At 49.1% G+C, this 22,124-nt stretch overlaps 1 protein-coding gene across 2 annotated transcripts in view; it reads left to right on the plus strand.

Moving 5' to 3' along the window:
• The first annotated feature begins 5,211 nt into the window (after positions 1-5,211).
• Positions 5,212-22,124, plus strand: part of Kcnk5 (potassium two pore domain channel subfamily K member 5) — a 42,447-nt gene continuing 25,534 nt past the window's right edge. Inside the window, exon 1 of one of the 2 annotated variants that reach the window (XM_046450663.2) lies at positions 5,212-5,762. In XM_046450663.2, the coding sequence (XP_046306619.1) occupies positions 5,577-5,762 (186 nt within the window). In that variant the 5' untranslated portion in view covers positions 5,212-5,576. The remainder of the gene's footprint in view (positions 5,763-22,124) is intronic. The other variant, XM_058581415.1, reaches the window with a different exon arrangement.

Genomic DNA, 22,124 nt, shown 5'->3' on the forward strand with positions numbered 1-22,124 from the left:
AATAGATAACTATCTGAAATCTTCAAACAAAACACAATTTAGAATCCGTGTTTGAACTCTGCCCTTAACCTACAAGGACATAGATAGCTTAACTGGCTCTCAGCGCCAAGGGCATGTAGCTTTGCTGTTAAAAGTAAGGAAACTCTGACCGGGCAACACTTACCTAATTTAGTTATGGTCACTTAGCCATACGTCTTTCCTAATGCCTAGCAAATCTGACAACTTTAAATGTCTTACGTTGAATTTATAGGTTCTACTTTTCCCCTTTCTTTTTTTCTCTCTTCCTTTTATACTGGGATTGAACCTAGGGGTACTCTACCACTGAGTTACATCCCCAGCCCTTCTTAAATTTTATTTTGAAACAGGTTCTTGCTAAATTGTCCAGACTGGTCTTGAACTTACATTCTCCTGTCTCAACCTCCTGAATAGTTGTGATTATAGGCATGCATTGCCACATTGCCTTGAGGGCACTAGTTTTCTTTTTCTTTTTTATGGTAATAAAAAATACAAAGCATAGCTGGGCATGGTAGCACGTGCCTGTAATCCCAGAAACTCAGGAGGCTGAGGCAGGAGGATCACAGTTTGAGGCCAGGCTCACCAAGACCCTGTCTCAAAATATAAAATAAAAAGGACTGGGTAAAGTGCTGTGCTCCTAGGTTCGATCCCTACTATCAAAACTACTCAAAACAAAAACAAACAAAAAACCCAACATATCATAATTTACCATCTACCATCTTGGCTATGCAGCTCAGTAGTAAAATGCTTGCTTAGCATGTTGGAGGTTCTAGATGTGATCCCTAGCACCACAAAAACAAACCAAAAACCCATCTTAACCATTTGTAAGTGTACAGTACAGTAATGCTATCTATATGCAAATCACTAGGCAACTAATCTTTAACTTTTTCAGCTTGCAAAACTGAAACTTTATACCCATTTTCAACTCTTATGCAACAACTTGATTTCCCTTTCCCACTAGTCCCTGGCAAGCAACCTCACTCTATTTTCTGTTTCTAAGAGTTTGACTTTAGATGACTTATAGAAGTAAAATAATGCAATATTTCTTTTTTACCAACTGGCTTATTTCATTTAGCATACAGTTCATGAGGTTTATAAATGTTTAGGAAAGCATCAGAATTTCCTTCTTTTTGAAGGCTGAGTAATATTCACTACTTTTTAAAAATATATAAAATATAGCAACTTTACTGCTCTTTGATTTTATTTTGTTCTGTGATTTTTTTTTTCCTAATATAAAACAAGGGGCTGGGTTTGTGGCTCAGTGGTAGAGCGATTGCCTAGCATGCGTGAGGCACTGGGTTTCATCCCTGGCACCACATAAAAATAAACAAATACAAAATAAAGGTAAAACAAGAAGTTGCCTTACCATGTATGCTGAATTTACCACTCAAAAGTCTTTCTAATTGAATAAGTGGAGGTTTGTGGACGTGAAAATTTAACAGAGATTTTCCCCAGATTTCAAAATCATCTATTAAAAATAGAAGAAGCTGATAAAATAACTGATAATTCTGTATAATGCAAGCTTTTTGTAAAGCATTTAATACTGTTGCGATATGACAAAAACAAAAACAAAAACAGAACTTATTGACCTTTTGAGTTGAGAGCTGGAGAGCTTTTTTTTTTTTTTTTTTTTAAGCAAGGAAATAGGTTTTCAAGTGCTTGTAATATTGAACCACTTTATGTTTTTTTGTATAAAAAGCTATATATACCTCCTTTGACCAGATGTGATTTTTCAGAGGGGAACAAATATAAACAGAAATAAGTGGTACCTGACTTACAACGGTTTTTGACTTTGATGGTGGAACAAAGGCCACATGCATTCAGTAGAGACTACAATTTAAGTTTTGAATTCCCCCCCAACCTCCAGTACTGGATTGGACTCAGGAGTATTCTATCACTGAACTACACCCCTGGCCCTTTTAATTTTTGTTTTGAGATAAGGTCTCACTAAGTTGCCAAGGCTGGCCTCAAATTTGAGACCCTCCTGCCTGAACCTCTGGAGTAACTGGGATTATAGGCATGTGCCATTGTGTTCGCTTCAGATTTTGAATGTGGATTCTTCCCCAAGCTAGTGATAGGCATTGACCATAGCTTCCAGGCAGCCATGGGACCATGAGGATAAACTACTGAGACTCTACAGTGTACAGGATTGTGGTGCTCAGTTATAACGTGTTGGCTCGGTGCTGTAGCACACGCTTATAATCCCAGCGGCTCTTGGTTGAGGCAGGAGGATTGCAAGTTCAAAGCCCACCTGAGCAACTTAGTGAGGCCCTAAGCAACTAAAAAAAAAAAATCCGTTTTAAAATTTCAGATATTTTAAAACTACAGTGGGATCATGCCAATGGGTTTATCCCTATGTAACCCCTCTTGAGTACAGGAGCACGTGTGGAACAGTAAGTATTTAGCATTATGAGAGGATTAGCAAGTGTTTATTTTACTAAGAGGATAGTCTCTTCACCCAATTGAAATAAGGAAGAAACAAAACTGGGCGTGGACCCTTTGGCCAGGGCTTGTGCATGACCTTAGGCAAAACAACTGTTCCCCTCTGCCAGTTTCTCCAGGTAGGACCCACGTAAATCTAATTATCCGTTGGTGTCAAGGTGGTACAAAGACTGGAGTGCTACCCTACTTGCCCTGGGTTCAATCCCCAATACCACCCAAAAACCAAAAGCGACTTCATTCTCAAAACTGATGAGTGACAACTTGTGAAATGATTTTCCGTCGTGATGAATAAGTATAATAAGAAGAAATACACATAAGCTGTTGGAATAGATTTGTCTGTTAGTCATGAAGGAAATATATCTCCCACCTTCATATACCAAACTCCATCCCCCACCCACTTTTTAACGGGAATTAAATCTAGGGAGCTTAATTGCTGAGCCACATCCCCAGCCCTTTCTATTTTTTATTTTGAGATAGGGTCTTCTTGCTAAATTGCTCAGAGCCTTGCTAAATTGCAGAGGCTGGCCTTGAATTTACAATCCGCCTGCCTCAGCCTCCCAAATCCTGGGATTATAGGTGCGTGGCACCACACCTGGTCCCTTTCCCATTCTTGAAGCTCATGTGGCTTAAACAACTATTGGTTTCAGTACTGACTGCCATGCAGGAGAATGGGTGTCGCTTGTGCCCTATGTGTTGTAGTGGACAAGAAAAGGACAAGCACTTTCAGCTAGGAAAGAGACAAAGGCGAGGCAGAGAGGCAAGCCCAGAGATCTAGGAAGAGGAGTTTGGGGAAACAGGGGAAGTTGAAGGATTTAGCAGAAGTAGGAGAAGATATATAGAGAGAGAGAACAGGATGTGGAAAGAGCAAGAAAGAGAAAGGACGTGGAAATGGAGGCTCCCAGTAGAAGGGGAGAGAAACCAGAAATCACAAAAGTTTTGACTAGAAATCAATTCATCCCAAAGGATTCTACAGTGTTTTTGTGAGGCCCTGGGAGGGAAATAGGAAGAGGACCTTTATTTTCTTAAGAAGGGAACATAGCCCTGAGGTGGGGGGCGGGGAGTAGAGAATTTCCCAGCTTGTGGTCCCTCCAACGGAGCCCACGCCGTGCTGGCTGCTGGATTCACACAGCGGGTGAGCTCCATCCAGAGAGGGAGGATCCTTGACAGAGGCCTGGTCTCCAATCTCGATACCCATTTAATGACTGAAGAGTGAAACTGAGGAGTTGGGGTTCAGACCACAGCTAGAGTGCTGGGTGCGTAGGAGGCTGATGGGTAGAGAAGGAGAATCTTTCAGAGTGGCTGAGGGAACCTGGTGCTGCAGAGTGGATCTTCTCCAGAGAGAGCACCCCAAGTCTTTGTCCAGGGTGAGCCTTGACTAGGGAACCGTCTAAGGGGACAGATATAACAGGTTCAGCCACACAGAATCCTGAAACCTGGTCTTCCCTGTTCCTGCTCCGGCCTCCTCTGCCTCAAGGCATGCCCATGGATCCATAAAAGATAGAAACTTTTTCCCCCACTAGCATTGGGTATTGAACCCAGGAGCACTCTACCACTAAGCTTCATCCACAGTCCTTTTTATTTTTTGAGACAGGGTCTTGCTAAGTTGTCCAGGCTGGTCTCAAACTTGCCATCCTCCTGCCTTGGCCTTCTGACCTGTTGGGACTCCAATCTCTGGGATCCCTGCCTCTACAGAGGCTCAAGAGAGTCTGAGCCAGCCTGTGGTTACACAACAATGTAATGAGTGTGCCCCTCCAACTTGTTCAGTGGAGAGACTGAACAAACTAACTTTCCCCATTTTCAGTTCCTCCCTAGAAAGTGGGTTTAATGACAGGCCCAGACTATGATGCATGGGAAAGAAGTAGTACTGGGGTTTATTGGAAGAAAAATGTAGCAAGGTGAGTGAGAAATAACCTGTGTGTGCGTTTTTGGCAAATCCATTCACTCCTTCATTGTACATGCTTATTGAGTGTCTACTATGTAAGAGTTGTTGCGGAAACCTCATTGAATAAATCAGACCCCACACCTCTCCAGCTGATCTTTTTTTTTGGGGGGGGGGAGGGGGCACACCTTGCAAATTTAAATAGGTTGGGAGTATTAAAGAGGTCAAGTTTTCCATTATCAGTGTGGTGGTCTCCTGACAGCACCTTCCAAATGTGGAGGATCTCAGCCAGGCTAGTGAGAACCGGGCGACACCCCAGGATCCTCTCTCTCATTCACTTGTGTTTGGAGTAGTTCCCGGAGATCCTCAGATTCCTTACAGCTTCTTCAGCCCCTTTCTAGCTCCCTTTCCCCAGTTTTTTTTTTTTTTTATAGCAAAGTGAGTGAGAGATTAGAAGAGACCGACAATAAAACTTCCTTGGAAGAAATATCAGTAAACAAAAACTCAATTACAAGAAAAATAACAATAGCCATAAATTCCTGACCTCAGTTGTAAGGTGCACAATCAGTTTAGTTAACACACCACCACTAATAACCAAGGCGAGTCCCACAGACCGCAACCCCTCGGGCACTGCAGGGCACGGAGGTCTGGGCACAGCCTTCACTGGCAGCCGCCCCGGGAGCTCAGGGAGCGCGGTAGTTACTTCAGCGCGCACCTCGCGGTTACACCCTCGCCAGCCGCGGGGCCTGCGCGGGGCGAGAGGGGCGGAGTCTGCGCGGAGCGGGAGGGGCGGGGCCTGGGAGGGGGCGGGGCCTCCTCTGGACGGACTCGGCTCTGGGGCCCTCCCCTGCCAGACTCCCGCGCGGGCGGGTTAAAGAGGCGAGCGGAGGCGGGCGCGGCTCACACTGCAGTGGCGCGCGTCGGAGCCGCACACGTGTCTCCCCGGAGGAGTCGGCTCCTGAGTTCCCTCTGCTCCTCACGCCCGGAGGTTCAGGGCGCCTTGGATCCCATTGGTGTTGGCCCACCCGGCCCGCGTGAGCGGGGCCGCATCAGTTCCCCGCTCTCAGAGGGCCAACTTGGCCGAGCAACTTTGTCCCGGGAGCGGCGCTTGGGGGGGACGGGGTACTGCGCATGCGGAGCTCCAAATTCAAACAGCTGTTTCCAGAGGCTGCAGGGCCGGCTGACCCGGAGCCGCTGGGGCTGGGGGAAAGTTTCGCGTCCAGGCGGCCGCTAGGGAGCCATGGTGGACCGGGGCCCACTGCTCACTTCGGCCATCATCTTCTACCTGGCCATCGGGGCGGCGATCTTCGAAGTGCTCGAGGAGCCGCACTGGAAAGAGGCCAAGAAGAACTACACTACACAGAAGCTGCATCTGCTCAAGGAGTTCCCGTGCCTGGGCCAGGAAGGCTTGGACAAGATCCTGCAGGTAAGCCGCCCCCTGCGCCCCCAACACACCTGAGGTCGACGGGGCCCTAGGGGTGCTGAAGGGAAGACCCCCACGGGTCCGTGGGAGGTCCTGGGGTGACAGGTGAGGCTGTCTGCCTCTTCGTGGTTCAGGACGCGACTACCTGTCGCTCCCCCCGGGGACACGGAGATTCGTGGAAACCTAGTTTGCTCCGAAAGAACTCGGGGTTGCCTGCTGGGTGAACTGGGCCCGGTGTCTCGGTGTGGGTGTACGGGTGCCTCCCTTTTTGGAGGGAGGCTGTGGGGCGGATAAAGGCGTTTATCTTTCCTTGGAGACGCTCCCGGAGTCTGGGAGCCGAGCCTAGCGCCACCCTTCGCGTCTCCACCTTCCCGGCTCCAGGGCCAGAGCCGCGCCCGCCCGGCTTTGCACAGAACGGGAACTCCGAGGAGTTGCGGGAAGGTCCCCGGCGCGAGTCCTGCAAAGGCTCTGCAGGGGACCCTGGCGGGTGGAGCCCGCTGGAGAAGGGCAGGTGGCTGGAATGCCGGGGACGCCTTCAGGCTTCCGGAAAAGCTTATCACCGGGAGACAGCCCTTAAGGGCTTGGAGTTAAACTCTGTGAAAGGAGCAGGTTGCCCAAACAACCAAACTCGGAGAGTCCCTTTTCCCGGAGGAAGGAGTGAGGGCAGTTTCCTCCGGCTTGGCATCGGGGACGTCTTATCTTCTGGTGCACACGCCCAGTGGATGGCTTTGACCTCACTTGGGTAAACTGGGGCTGAGCATCCTAACTGGGACCTTGGGCCAATTTGAGAACTGTTTATTGAGGGCTCAGCGGCAACCATCTACTATATTTGACCTGCAATAATGGCCTCGCCTCAGTAGGACAAGGACCAGGGTGGTAGATAATCCAAGGTGTTGCATTTCTCCTGAGATGAAGGATGCCAGAAAGGAACTCTCATGAGGAACTTTTAATGTACAGCAGCTCCCCAATACTTGAAGCATGCCCAGTGTCCCTCATTTCCAGCCCGCTTCCTTAGTATGTGAAACGGAAATGAACCCATCCACATACCTCTTTCCTGCACTAAACTGTTGGCATGTTGAAAGTCTTCAGAAAACATGACATCTTGCTAGCAGTATCCTCTTCTTATCCCCAGATTAGATGGACATTTGCACCAATGAGCAGAGGTTCCCTCTGGCAACGGGGCTGCTAGAAAAATGTCCTCAGAAGGGAAGGTTTGGGCTAGCAGGGCAATGTTGCATTTCAGTGGAAAGTTTCCTGCCCTTGAGCAATTTCTGGGGTGGAGGTAGGAGGAAGTGATGTTGGGGATGAATTTCAGAAGGTACTGGTTGGTCAGGGTGATGCCTTTAGTACCAGCTACTGGCAGACTGAAGCAGGAGGATCACAAGTTCAAAGCCAGCCTCAGCAACTTAGCCAGGCCCTAAGCAATTTAGTGAGACTCTGTCTCAAAATAAAATATAAAAATGGTTGGGGATGTGGTTAAGCACACTGTGTTCAATCCCCAGTACCAAAAAAAAAAAAAAAAAAAAAAAGGAAAAGAAAGAAAATTATAAGTGCTGGGCTTGTAACTCAGTGATAAAGCTCCTACGTTAAATCCCCAATGCAAAAATATAAAATGGAATGAAAAAGAAGAGGGGAAGGGGCTGGGGATGTGGTTCAAGTGGTAGCGCGCTCACCTGGCATTGCGTGCAGCCCGGGTTCGATCCTCAGCACCACATACAAAACAAAGATGTTGTGTCCACCGATAACTAAAAAATAAATATTAAAAAAGAAGAAGAGGGGAAGGTACTGGTTGATTTTGTTCATCTTAGCCTGCGTTCTGGGACATGATGGGCTCCTTCTAATGAGTGTCTGCTGTATCTCTGTGTGTTGTGGGAAGGGGGTCGCTTTATGATTTCCCTTGAGGAAATAATTCCACTGGAGAAGGAGAGTTTTTGTTTGGTTTGCTCCAGGGCTTTGTTTAGAGGGGGAGGCAGGCAGGCAGGGAAGATAAAGCCTTGAGCTGCCCTCGAAGTGTTTCCCCTACTCTGCTCCTCTGCCCCTGCAGGGGAAGGAAGGAAAGAATTCAAGGCTAGATGTGGGAAAATAAACTTCAAAACACAAGGAGAAGGGAAGGGGGGTCCAGGGGCTAGGCAGCCGGGTGCAGCTGGTGGTGGTAGCTTTGGAGGCTGGATGGCTTCCTTAAGGTGTTTGAACAAACAGAAGGCCTCTTCTTTTGAGGTCCTGTTAACTCCTTTAACGGTTGTCCCCACAAAAGTGGGTAGTGCTTTTAGAAAGAGGGTTTGGGCATCAGGACAGTCTGATTTGGAGATGATTATAGATGAGTTCTTTTTCTTTTCTCTTTTGGTACTTGGGGATTGAACCCAGGGGTACTCTTACCATGAGCTACATCCCCAGCCCTTTTTTATTTTTTATTTTGAGTAGAGTCTCCTAAGTTGCTTAGGATTTCTCTAAGTTGTTGAAGCTGGCTTCAAGCTATGATCCTCCTGCCTCAGCCTCTCAAGTCGTTGGATTCAGACATGTGCCACTATGTATGCTGCAGATAAGTTTATTTATTTGTTTTTTTCTTGCGGTGCCGTGGATTGACTCTGGGCCTTGTGCATGCTGGATAAGTGCTCTACCACTGAGCCACATCCCCAGCCCTGTGGATAAGTTCTTGATCTGTCCCCAGTTTCAGCCAAACAAACTGATCAATCCCAACTGGGTGAGTCCCCTCCCTTCACAGGAAAATCCAAGAAATGAAAACGGACCAGTGGGAAGCAACTGCCAGGATCAGTTTTATTCTGCAGAGTCTAGCTTGTTCCAGTTTCTCATCTGTGACTTGGGGCAATGCCTCAAGCCTCAGGAAATTTGGTCTAAGCAAAAATGAAAACTTAGAAATCTTCTTTCCCATCTGGTTGCTTGGGCCTTTTCCACCTAAGATTCTGTGCTTTTACTGGTTCTGAATTTGCCTTGTAATCATAAAAGACTCCCTGGTAAGGAATTCCTGGGGTAGGAGCAGGAGGTAGCAGGCTTGTTGGAGTATGCAGTCTGGGTTGGGGTTTGTTTTTCTTATGCTGCAGATTGTGTGTGTGCTTTCAAATGCATGAGAAAGAGGCCGGTAAAGCACCTTTAGAAATCCTCCAGAGCTGTCAGGTGCTTCCTCCCCCTGCTCCTTTTGTGGTTGAACTTTGAGGCCCAGGCCCAAGTGCCCAGCACCACTGCTGCCTGGGACCTTGTGTTTGCTCCTTCCTGCCGCCTTCAGAACCATCTTGAACCCTTACTCCAGCAGTTGCTCCACCAGATTTTGGGTGGCTTGCTCTCCCAGCCTCTTGTCAAAATTTCCCCTCTTTCCACATGGCAGAGGCCCCACTGGGGAAGTTAGCATAGACAGCACATCTCCCTGGTGCTGGTCATTGTGGGTGGATTATCCTGATTTTTACGAGAGGGCACAGGCTGGTTTTGCTATCTGGCTTGGCCAGTTTCCCATCAAGCCAGTTAACTTACCTTTGCCTTCTTTCCTCATGTGCAGAACAAGGTTTGGCGAGGCTCCAATGAGGGAGAAATCTTAGGCAGGATATATATGTATAGAGAGCAAGCAACTCTGCCGCTAGCATTTATTGAGCACTCACAGAGCAAGGCTCCTTGCCAGGTACTTCACCTGCATTATTTCAGGTACTCTTTACAGTGACCTTATGTATTATGATAAGGAAACCAACGCCCAAAGAAGTTAAAGTGGCACAGTGACACAACAAGAGGCATGGCCTGGGGATAACCAGGTCCTTGGCTGCAGAAGCCTGCGCCCTGGTCTACCTTTGTCTTCCCTCTTGGGCCTACAAAGGGATGCTGTTGAATTGCTGCTCTGTAAGTGAGCTTGGTAAATTGGTTCAGCTGGACTCTGATCTGCTGGGAAATTCTATTTTCTGTTTCCTCTAGAACAGGCTGTGGCACACACGGTCTTCTCTGGTGTCGTTGCCTGGCTGACTGGATGTCACCTTCACTTCTAAAGTAAGGCATCATTTCACCCATCTGGACTTCTCCTTTTGGAGTCCCCTCTTCTACCCACTTTAAAAAAAAAAAAAGAGAGAGAGAGTTGAGTTGAAAGGAAGGAGTGGCAGGCAGCCCTCAGCCATCAGCCTCTGGTTTACAGTGATCATAAACAGGAAGGATCTGAGAGCTCACCATGCACTCGGCTCTTTAAAAAGCACTTCATAGACACTCTTAATTTACTCTCAAGGACCACCCCATGAATAAGGAAAATAAAAGGAAAAGATGATGCAACTTGTCCAGAATCTTATAGTGTAGCAGGTTTCACATCTAAGGGTATCATGTTTCACAGGACGTGGGAATTAATCAATGAGCATTTATGATGTAGCCATTGTGTGCCAGGCACTGGGCGAGACTGAGCTGCTGGGAAGAAGGATAAATAAAGCCAGGCGTGGTGGCACACACCTGCAATCCCAGCAGCTTGGGAGGCTGAGGCTTGAGGATCCCAAGTTAAAAAGCCAGCCTCAGCAAAAGCAAGGTGCTAAGCAACTCAGTGAGGCCCTGTCTCTAAATAAAATACAAAATAGGTCTGGGGATGTGGCTCAGTGGTTGAGTGCCCCTGAGTGCAATCCCCTGTAACCCCCCCCCCCCCCAAAAAAAAAAAAGGATAAAAAAACCCATCCAGAACAAGACCGTGGATATGGGCCACCACACAGGTGTTCAGGAGGGTTTCTTTTTTCTCTTCCTTTTCCCCCCAACATATCAAAAGAGTCTTCCTTTTTAAATAGCCTCTTATGCTTTCTTGCCAGACCCCAAAATCATGCAAACAAGCAATCTTTTTTTCTTTTTTGGTATCAAGGATTGAACCTAGGGGTGCTTAACTCCCGAGCCACATCCCCAGCCCTTCTTATATTTTATTTCGAGACAGGTCTTGCTAAGTTGCTTTAGGGCCTGGCCGATTACTGAGGCTGGCTTTGAACTTGGGATCCTCCTGCCTCAGCCTTCTTAGCCACTGGGATTACAGATGTGTGCCACTCCACTCAACCAGGAGGGCCTCTTAATGAGGTGATCCAGTCCAGTCTGAGGGGCTAAGGGAGGGTCTCAGGAGATGACCTTTAGCCAGGGTAGGGTCTTAGAATTTGAAATTCACTGGGAAAAGAAGTAGGGTGAAGAGAGTCTAGACAGGATGGGCAGTGGCCTATTCTTCTAGTTTAGGGAGGGAGATGGGGCTTCTGGGGTGCTCCCTAATATTCCCATGTCTCCTGGGGCTAAGGTAGGATCACCCTGGTTCTGTCCTCTGCTGTGGTTCCCCAGGCTGAACTCTGAGTTGTCCTCAACTGCTCACAGAGCTGCCTGTTCCTGGAAACCTCTTGGATCCCACTGACCTCTTTCCCTTCTAAGTGCCCAAGTGCATTATCACGTTTCAAGGTTTCCTGTGTAAGCCTGCTCTCATTTTCTGTACCCTTAGTGCTGTTTACCTACTCGGGTCTACAGTAGTAAGGCGAATTCCAGTTTTGAGGTTCTGACATCCTGTTGTGAATACCTGACCTCTTCCCCAGATTTGAAAAAATAAACCCATGGAGTGTCCTGACTGACATGCTTCACTGGGGCCCGCTGAATTTTGTCTGGACAGCTGAGGGTTAACTGTGAACACCCCCTTTGTTTCCAGCCTTGGTGGAAATTGTAAAAACTCACTGGTCCACTTAACTGCCTTTGTAAGTTCAGTGACCACAATAGAGCTTTTGATTCTGGAGGATTGGGGAGGCCTCTCCATCACTGGTTCCCGCTTCAGTTCTTACCGTCTAGGCCTGCACAAGTGAAGGTGGGTGGGTTGGGTGTTTGGGAGGAAATGGAAGAACAAGGTCCCTGGCTCATGGCTTGCTTGCTCATTTCTGTTTCACTCAAAAATTGAGGGCTGCTACAACAAAAAGCAAAACAAAACGAAAACTTGCAAATTGATACGTCCGCCTTTGTTAACTGCCTGGTGAGAGTTTTACCAAAGTGATTTTTTTATTAAATCGTTTTTGAAGTTTTGCTAGAGCCCTTCAGATGATGACAGTCGTGGGCACGGTGATTGAGAATTATTGAGGGCAGAAATCTGCAAGTGTTGAAAGGTTCCTGTGGAGCTGGGGTGCCTTAAAGGAGGGGCCGCAGGGAGGTGACGATGGTTGCTTCTGAGTATTTTCCTGGGGTTTTGCCCTATTTATAGTCTGGTGTTTAAAAGAAACAATCCTCTGGGTTTGGATGCCTGGCTTGTCTGGCCCTGACCTCCGGCCAAAGGCTTTTATCTTGAACTTAGTTGTTTGCTGTCATGTTGGGCTCAGCCTCTAAACTGTGTGTGATTGTGTTGGGGGGGCAGGGACAGGGAAGTCCCCAGCTCTGGGGAGGAGCCCTCAAGACTGTCTTTGTACCTGTTGGGATGCTGTCTCTGAGAGGTTCCACAAGAGCCAGTGGGCCAGAGGTGATGGAGAGAATGAGGTAGGTGACCCTAGGGAAGCCCAGGGCGTAGATCTGCCTCCTTTCAGGGTTCCCTTGGGAGTGGAGGAGACAGAGATAAATCTCAGGAGATTTCACTGAGTTCCCCTGGATGCCTGGAATAAAGCAGAGGGCAATAGCCTGTCGCCCCCAAGGAGGGCTTGATGGGGTTGAGACATGTGCCCCCAGGAGGGATCTTTCTCCAGGTGCTTCCGCGGAGCCCAGGCTCTGGTGGTTATGGGGTAACTTCTGAGGACGCACACGCCATAGCTTGCTTAAAGTTGTACTCCTAAAGAGTTAGTTGCCACCACAGGTTGAGTTTTTTTTGTGTTTTTTTTTGGTGCGAGGGATTGAACCCAGTGGCACTTTACCACTGAGCTACATTCCTAGCCCTTTAAAATTTTTTTTATTTGATGCTAGGTTCACCTGTAATCCCAGTGACTTGAGGATGAAGCAGGAGGATCACATGACACTCTGACTCAAAATAAAAAGGGCTGGGGATATAGCTCAGTGGTTAAGCACCCTTGGGTTCAATCTCCAGTGCCACCCACCCTCTTCAAAGAATTTTTTAAAATTTTGAGACAGGGTCTTTAGTTGCTGAGGGCCTCACTGAGGCTCAACTTCCTGAGTCTCTGGGATTACAGGCGTGCACTACCACCCAGCTACAGTTTTGAGTTTTCTATATCCAAAATGCTTAGGATCATACTTGTTTAGGATTTTTTGGACTATTTGCACATACATAATGAGATATCCTGGGGATAGGACCCAAGTCTAAACATGAAATTCATTTGTTTCTTTTATAACTTATACATAGATTAAGTATAATTTTATACACTATTTTTAATGTACCTGCATGACTGTGATCCAACCTGTGAGGTCAGGTGTGAAATTTTCCAGTTGTGATGTCACGTTGGTATTCAAAAAGTCTTGGATTTTGGAGAATTCTAGATTTTTGGAGTAGAGCTGCTCAACCTATCTAGGACTACTCTGCTCTGTGGTGGGGAGGGCCATGCACAGCCGAGGCAGATTTCAAGGTGGTATTGCAAAGAATCAGGAAGACCTTCCTAGATCTTCTTGGTGCTGGGAATCAAACCCAGGACTTTGGGTATGCTAGATAAATGCTATACCATATCACTGAGCTACACTCTCAGCCTTGAATAATAATAATAATAATTATAATTATAATTATTATTATTATATCAGGGATTGAACCCAGGGGCACTTTACCACTGAACCACATCCCGAGCCCTTTTTTATATTCTATTTAGAGACAGGATCTGGCTGAGTTGCTTAGGACCTTGCTAAGTTGCTGAGGCTGGCTTTGAACTCACCATCCTCCTGCCTTAGCCTCCTGAGTTGCTGGGATTACAGGAATGTGCCACCCGGCCCGACTGAATTTTTTTTGGTGTTGCTGGGGATTGAACTCTGGGGCTTGTGCATGCAAGGCAAGCACTACCAACTGAGCTATATCCCCAGCTTCTGACTGAATTTTTTCATAGTATAAAACAAAAATTCTCCTGACTTAATCAGTACTAATTGTCTGGTTCAGTAGTGTTAAATTCTGTTCACATTGTTGTGAAGCAGACCTCTAAGATCTTTTCATTTTGCATAACTAAAACGATACCCATTAAACAGTAATTTTCTTTTTCCTTCTCCACCCATCTGCTGGTAACCACCATTCTACTTTCTGTTTCTGTGAATTTGGCTGCTTCAGCGATCTCATGTACGTTGAGTCACACAGTATTTGTCTTTTCACGTGTAAAATGGAATAACCCCTGTGGAAAACAGTATGGTGGCTCTTCAGCTGGAAATACAACTACCAAATTATGCAGCAGTCTCACTTTGGGGTATCTATCAACTGAGTGTTTTTAAAGAACTAGAAAAAGAAGTGGGGGCGGTGGCTCCTTTCCCATAGCCCCCTGGGAGGTGTAATATTGCATCATGGTCCTGCTGGGCTGCAGCCCCGTGCCAGGGAGGTAAGGGTCAGATGACGAAGCCCTTCTGGGTTTAGCCAAGGAATTTGAACTCCTTCAGATTTTAGCATTTTTCAAGTAGGGGAATGGATAACATTTCAGAAAGTTCCCTCTAACTTCGCAGTCATTTGCAACTTAAGAAAAAAAAGTGGAATATTCAACCCTAAATTAAGGGCACTTGTGTGGGCTGATCCTTCACCCGTGTGTGTTGTGATAAGGACTCTCCTCTTTCCTTTCTCCTTCTGCTGTGGTGGACTGTGGGTTTTCCCAGAAAGCCCATAGAGCCTCAGAGGACCCACCCCTCTCACTCCAGCTTTCGGTTGTTACCTCTCTCCCTACCATGAACCCCTGGAGGTCCCCCTAGGCCCTCATCTGTCCTAAGACTCCCTCCAGTGTGGCCTTCCTGTATTGGCCCTTACTGTCAATGCGTAGGTGGTGTGCCCAGCTCTGCTCTGCTTCCTGAGGCCTCTAGGCTTTTGGTGAGGAGATACCCTGTCCCCCAAACCCAGAGACCTGAACGAAGTGGAGGTGGAAGCACAGAGGGGGCCCTCCCTGCTGACTGTCATTTTTGTGTGATGAAGCCCCAAAGACTGGAGGGTCTTCCCCCTCAGCTCAGTCCAGCCAGGGAGAGGAAATTGGGCCTTGGTGGTGAAACGAGGGGAAATCCAGTTTGAAGTGATGAGTGATGGGTTGCAGATGGTGGGGGCCGGGGACACCAGCAAAGGTTGTTGGGCTGTGGAGGGTTCAGTTCCTGTTTCCTGAAGCCTGGAGAAGAAACCCATGGCCTCTTAGGGGACCTGGCTCCTAACAGAACCCAGCCTCTGCCCTCAGGGAGCCCCTAATCTGGAGACTGTTTCCTATGAGCTGTTAGGAGCTTGCCATGGGTAATGTGCACACAGAGATGGATTTTTACTCTTGGACTTAATGAGTGTGGCTGGTGGTTCTGTGAGCATTCCGTGGGTGCCTGCTGCTCCAAGCATTGGGTGGCATGTTACTTGTGTCTCCTGGAACCAGGCCTGCAGGCTAGGAGTCCTTGCGGTTTCCACCATACTTGAAAATGCAGGCCAGGTGACCTACCTAGGTCAGAGCACTGACACTGAATCCTGCCTGCTGGCTCAGCCTTTGGTCAAGTCCATGTGTGGAGGTAGAGCCAGGGGCTGGGGTTGACAGTCTTGGGCAGAGAGGAGGGTGATAGGAGCCAACAGTTATCACGCACTTCGTGGCGCTGACCATGTAGCTGTTGATGTGCTTCGTCACATTGAATTGCCACACAGCCAGCCTCTGCAGCAGGTTCTGTGATCTTATAGAATAGACCACAGAGGGCTGGGGTTGTGGCTCAGAGGTAGAGCGCTCGCCTAGCATGCAAGAGGCACTGGGTTTGATCCTCAGCACCACATAAAAATAAAGATATTGTGTCCACCTACAACTAAAAAAATATATTAAAAAAAAAAAAAAAAGAATAGTCCACAGAGGTTGAAGAACTTGCCCAAACCTTACAGTTAGGAAAACAAGGATTGGATTGGATCTCACTTTTGACACTCAGAACCATTCTGCTGTTCATTACCTGGCAGTGAAGGTGGATAAAGCAGAACAAAGGTGCAGGGCAGTGTGGTGTCCTCTGTCATTTAAGTTGCACAGAGCTGTGCTTTCAGGGAGTGAGCAGGGTGCCCTCGAGCACATTGTCTCAACTCTGAACAGGGACAGTAGTACGGCCTCTCCCTCGTGCCCACAGAATGTGTGGACATGTCAGACAGAACGCCTGGGGCATGTAACAGGGCTCCCTAAATATTAGCTGCTGTCCTCTGCCCCACTTCCCTGAGCGCCTTGTCCCTAATACCTCCCTGCAGATCCCACTGTTGAGCTCCTAATCTGGAGATAGGGGCAAGGGAGGATAAGAAAACCCACAAGTTCTCCCCTTGTAGAGTCACCCATCATTTTCCATTTCTTGAAATTAATCCACAACTTGCACCCCCAAAATCATGGTCAATGCCTGAAAATAGGGAAAGGTTTATCCTTCCTCCCTGCAGTCCCAAACCTTGGTCAAACGTTTTGGAGAATTCTTGGGTCCAGAGGACCTCAGCAGTACTCTCCCTGGATGGTGGTTCTGCAGGATCTGAGGTCAGAGTTGAGCTCTCCTTGGGGACAGATACCACCAGCCTTCTCAGAGAGCCCTGGGTAGTCAGGACTCTGACTGGCTTTGAAATGTACATTCTTTTTCCTCTCTTCCATCTAAATATTTAGGTTTCCTGCTGAAACATTTAAGCAGGACTGTGTACTGCTTAAATGTGTCACCTCCCATGCCCCCCTGTAATCTGTCTGCAGCTGCTTAACCAGGCCCCTCCTACGAGGGGGGCCGCTTGCCCCAAGTTTGGAGAGAAGCTCTGTAGGGCAGTTGGTGGCAGGACCGGCCTTGCTTGATTGTGTAGCCCGGAGCCTGGCCCAGTGGATTGCCAGGGGCCTTGTTGGCCACATCTAGAGGGGTGAAACCACAGAGCCCTCCATTGCTCTATGTGGACTGTACTGTGGCTGGGGGTGGGAAGCCCTCCTCTGAACCATAGTGTAGAGAAAGGCTGGTTCTACCCTGGATCCCAGTTCTACCTACCTACTGGTTTGTGCCTTGTGACCTTGGCTGGATTTTACCCCTCAGGACTTAAGACTTTGCATGCCTAGCGAGACTTAAGAACCTGGCATGGCAGTGGCCATGTCTCCCTGTCCTTGGGCCTGTGTTACCAGGCCCAGCTCCCCAGAGCTGCCCAGTAAGGATGTGGTTTTAGTGTTACTCCCTGGTCTGTTGTACCTGGGTGCTATAGTATTAGGCCAAGGGGGATGCAAAGTCGGAAGGGACTGAGCCTCTTCGAAGATCAAGGCCCAGTGGATTAATCCAGGTGATCTAGGCCCAGACTCTGGCCCTTAGTTTTACGAGCTCTGAATTGCTCAAAGAGGGAGGTGCTGAAAATTTACTCCCCTTCAAAGCACATCTGGTGGGGCTGGGTAAGGATAAGCTTTTTTATTTTTAATTGACATGTAATAATCGTATATATTTATGGGATCCAGTATGGCAATTTAATCCATGTGTACAATGTGTAATCATCAAATCAGGGTCATTAGCATTTCCATCTCTTTATCACTTCTGTGTGCTTAGAATTTGAAGAGGGGGGCTAGTTGCTCCACCTTTGTGTGAGAGGTGAAGATCCTGAGAAAAAGCTGCACAGTGCCACCTGCAGCTCATTGCCATCTTTCCCTGATGGAGGGGGTCCTCTCTGGGTCTGATTATCTCTAGGACCACTCCCCCCTCCCCCCTGCCCCCATTCCCCTACCAACCCCATCCCCGCAAGCTCCCACCCCATCTGGTTCCGATAATCTCTGGAAACCTTTCTTTTCCCCACCCCTATCCCTTGTCTTGCAAATTTCCCCCAAATTCCTTTCCCATCCTTGAAGAAGGCCTTGGCAGTGCATGTGAGTTGTTAGCAGGTTCCTGTCCTAGGTCCTGGGCTGGTGCTGGAGGGGAGCTGTGGTCCCTGCTTTCAAGGACCTTAAGTTAGTAAACAGCCAGTCCCCACTCAGATATTTACTAAGTGCTTAGTAAGTAAATATCTTACTGTGTACTAGGCACACAGTGCCTGTTTGAGGACCACTGCAAGCAGAATGAGGCCTGGTTCCTCCTGCCTTTTAGGGACCTTCCCTGGACTGCATACTGCAGAACCAAGAGGTTAGATGCAGGAGCTTGGGAGGCCCAGCATGCCTGCACCCCTCCCTTGTTTGATCTCAGAACTGTCCAGGAGGAGCCAGGGGAAGGCCCCCACTGTTTGCAGGGGAGGTGGGCAGCTCCCTAGCTGATAGCTCCTGGCCCATCCTGGAGGGAGGGAGTGGACATGTGTGCAGGGTGTTACCTGCAACACTGGGTGACAACACCCACAGCCTTCTAAGAAGCTTGCAGATGTGCAGGTTTTGTGTCTGTGTTGCCAAGGGTCTCTGTAGACCCTTAAGATCTTCCTTCTGTGGGCCTGACTGGGGATGCCATTCCGTTTCTTAGATGGGAAACCCAGGCTCTGTTAGGAGTGACGAAGCCGGGCAGGACTGGGTGCAGGGTGCAGGTTAGTCCTGTAGCACTGCGGGAGGGTCCAGGCTCTGGGCCAGTTTCTGCTAAACTGTTTCCCATCCTATTTCTAATCCCTTTTAAAATTGCCTTGATGGCATTTTGGGGTCACAGCAATTTCTGCTCACATTACCCCTTTGGCCTGCTTCATATCCTGACCTGATATGAAGACACACCCCACCTCGTGATCCTGAGCGGCTCCCCATGGCTGGTGATTTCTGGGAGAAGAGGCAGAAGATGAAACTGGTGAGCCAGAGGCTCAGAAAGGATGTTTTTCTGGGCCGACTGGAGCCTCAGGCAGAAGAGATCTGACTGAGGCCTCTGCTCCCAGGGACTCTGCTCCCCGTGAGTCTGCACCCCAGGAACTTTTGGCTGGTGTCTTCATCCCCTCTCGGAGGTTGCAGGGGTGGCTTGTGCTCAGGGCACCTCTCCAGGGGAGCAGATCATAAAAATGCGAGGCTGGAGGGAGCTTAGTGGTTATTTGACTAGCCTCCGGCCTCCTGGAGCCAAGGCCCAGATCTTGGGGGAGGTTATGCAACTGTCCAAGGCTACCCTGCCCACCAGGGGCGGGGGAAGAGTAATAAAGGAGCAATTAGAGCTGGTGGGGCAGTTATAGAACAGTGGCCCCAAAGAGGAGGTCAGTCAGTCAGAGGTGATTGTCACACCAGCTGTTGGGTCTTCTCGTTGTGCTCAGTAGTCAGGGACCCTGATGGTCAGATCATAACCCTCAAAATGGACCTTTAGACGTCTCCTCCCTTAGACTCAGAGCCAAAGACCTTGCAGGGGCCTCCCAAGTGATTTGGACCCTGCTGTCTGTGAGCTCACCTCTTTCCTACCCTGATGCTGTTGGCTCAGGGCAGATGGGAGATGTTGGAGGCCATCTCCCTCAGGGGGAGAGGTGTTCTACATCCCCACACCATGAGGGCCAGTTTCAGCTCTTACCAAGAACTTGAGGTTTATGTGTGCCAGTGACAGATGATGATGGGGTTGGGGTTGGCAAGAAGACAGGCACTGTGGCCACACAGCGGAAATGAACTGTAAGAGATAAGGCAATGGAGGCAGGAAGGTTAAATAACAGTCAAGGTCACATAGCTAGTGAGTGGCTTGAACCCAGGCCTTGGGTCCAGAGCCCACACCCTGCCAAGTTGCCTCTCATTTAGGCACCATAATGTCTACATTATGGCCAGACTTAAGGACTCTGTGTGTGTGTGTGTGTGTGTAACTGGGAGTTGGACCCAGGAACATTCTACCTTTGAGTTATATCCCCAGCCCTTTTTGTTTAAATTTGTCTTGAAACAAAGTCTCCTGTAAGTTGCCAAGGTTGGCCTCGAACTTGTGCTCCTCCTTCCTCAGCCTCCCAAGCTGCAGGGATTACAGGCATGTGCCACCTTATCTTAAGGATCCAGCTAGGCCACAAGCTCCTCCCCTGGAGACCCACTGCTCCCAGCATGAAGTGCACCGTGGGCTTGCTTTCTGGATCCTTGGCGGAGTACTGCGCTGTTCAGTCTTGGGATTTCTGACACCAAAGTGCTGTTTCCTGGCTATGTGGACCATTATGGACTACTTGCCATTTTGAGCATGAAAAGTTGTTGTTGTTGGTGGTGGTGGTACTGTGGATTGAATGCTGGTTGGTGGGTGTGTGTCCGCGTGTGTGTCCGCGTGCGTGCACAGGTGCTTAACCGCTGAGCCACATCCACAGCCCTTTTTATATTATATTTTGAGAAAGGGTCTTGCTAAGTTGCTTGGGGCCTTACTAAGTTGCTGAGGCTGGTTTTGAACTTGCCATCCTCCTGCCTCAGCCTTCCAAGTCACTGGGAGTACAGGTTTGCTCCACCACACCTGGCAAGCGTGAAAAGTTTTAAAGCAGAAAAACCTTGGTTGTGTAAGTGGGTGCCACAGCTTAGAGTTGGGGCGGTCAATTGTGTTCTCCCCTCCAGGCCCCCTCACCTTTACCCACTGCGTCTACCTCCTGCCCCTTGATAAGTCTGTGGATCAGAGGATCCTGAGACTGAAAACCCTAAGAGTTACAGAGCTGGAGGGAGGCGTAGCTGTCTCTCACTAAGCTGTGGTTGCTGGGTCTCCCCATGCTCTGCCAGCTCGTTGTCAGCTAAACCCACCCTTTGGACATGTTTCCACCCTGGCAAGAGTCTGGTCTGCATCTTGGGAGGGAATTGCTTTAGTTTTCCCTTTCCCCTGGGGCTCTCTGCTGTCCAGATTTCTGCGTGGCCAGGGACAGGTAGGCTAGTTTGTAGCATGCTGAGGGCTCCGGAGGGCCCTTCATGGGTGTTTATTTTGGTAAGGGTTCTCTTTGTGCCTCACGAAGGGTTCTTGATCCACCTGTGTCCCCTGGTGCAAAATGGAGGTGGGCACCTGTTTACAGACTCCGGAGGAGAAAGATGTCAGTCCCATACCTGCTCATCGCTGCTGTTCCAATAAAACCCTCACCCTCGGCCTGGGAATGGAATGCATCCTGCCCGTGTTGGCTTTGGAAGAGTGCCCTTCTCTTCTCGGCAACCCTGGCCCCTGCAGCACCCGGTGGAGGCCCCTCCCTGGGGGATGAGTGCTGAGTGGGCTGAATGGGACAGGCTGGTGTCTTGTCAGCACCCTCTCCCCCCTCAAGGGTGGCAGGAAGAGGGAGGGTGTCCTGATTCATGACTTTTCAGCACCCGCCTTTCCCCCGCCACTCTAGCCCAGCCCTGGATCAGTGTCCACTTGGATCAGCGGCCCCATGAGTTGAGCTCACCCACGTTTGGGGGCCTAGAACACAGTTACTGGGCAGGCTTGCTGTGTGGCTAGGCAAGGTCACTGCACCTCTCTTTGAGCCAAGGACTTGCTTACGAAGGCCACTAAACACCGAGTGCCCTGCTCACTTTGTCAGCACATATACTTGACTTTGGGGCAATACAGAGAGGACTCACGTGGTCACTGCCAATGAGACAAATTTGCGAAGCATTCCATCTTTTTTGTTGGGTGTGTTTAACAGAAAACAAAAAACCCAACCTGAGGGCCAGCTGTGTGTCCAGTGCTCACTTAAGGGTGGTAGGAATTAAGGGAGACACTTGACACTTTTGAGGTTGGTGGGGCCTTAACGTGTGTGTGGTGGGGGGTGTCACCATGCTTTGCATATTAAGGATTCACTAGGGATGGGGCATACGGGAGGGACCCTGGGGGCTCCTGGGCAGGAGGTCGCTGTAGGCTGAGACTGTTTTAGGGGAGGTTCTCCTGACCCTGCGTCTGCAGGTTCCTTCCTTGGCCCCCACTGCTGTCTGGGTGGCCCTTACCATGGGAGCCCATTCCACTGGGGACTTGCCTTATCTGCACGTCCAGCCCTCCCCACAAGGCCCTTGACTTGTGGCCCATTGGATCCCAAACCTAGAGGGTAATTATTAATGAATGTCCGGAGCCATGAAGCTGGTTTCTCCTCTGCCCTCTCTCCCAGCACCCCCAAACTCAGGCAGCACAGATGCAGCCCTCCTTTACTCCTCCAATCCAGGAAGCCACCCCCAGGCCTCCCCGCGGGGCCCTGCCTGGCCCAGCTCTCCCCAACCTAGGGTGCGCTCTGGGGCTGACCGCACCCCTCACCCTTCATCTTGCAGGCCCTCCTGGCAGGGACATGGCGTTCTCTGTGTGGACAGGTCCATAGGTTGCCTGGTAAAAGTACATCAGCACCTCCTTTGGAGTGTGGCTCCTGGGGCTGAGATAGGGCTACTTCAGGGTCATGGAGGGTACTTTTGGGTACGGTTCTAGAAGGTTCCAGTGCTCATCAAACCCACTGGGGACTTTGGTTAGTTTTGACACCATCTCTCTCGAGAATGTGCCTCCAAGCTGTACATGATTGAGCCATTCTCCTTTGTTCTG

This window comes from Marmota monax, unplaced genomic scaffold (assembly GCF_021218885.2).
Source record: "Marmota monax isolate L192 unplaced genomic scaffold, Marmota_monax_Labrador192_F-V1.1 WCK01_AAM20220418_F8-fsc00127, whole genome shotgun sequence".
NCBI classification, from domain to species: Eukaryota; Metazoa; Chordata; class Mammalia; order Rodentia; family Sciuridae; genus Marmota; species Marmota monax.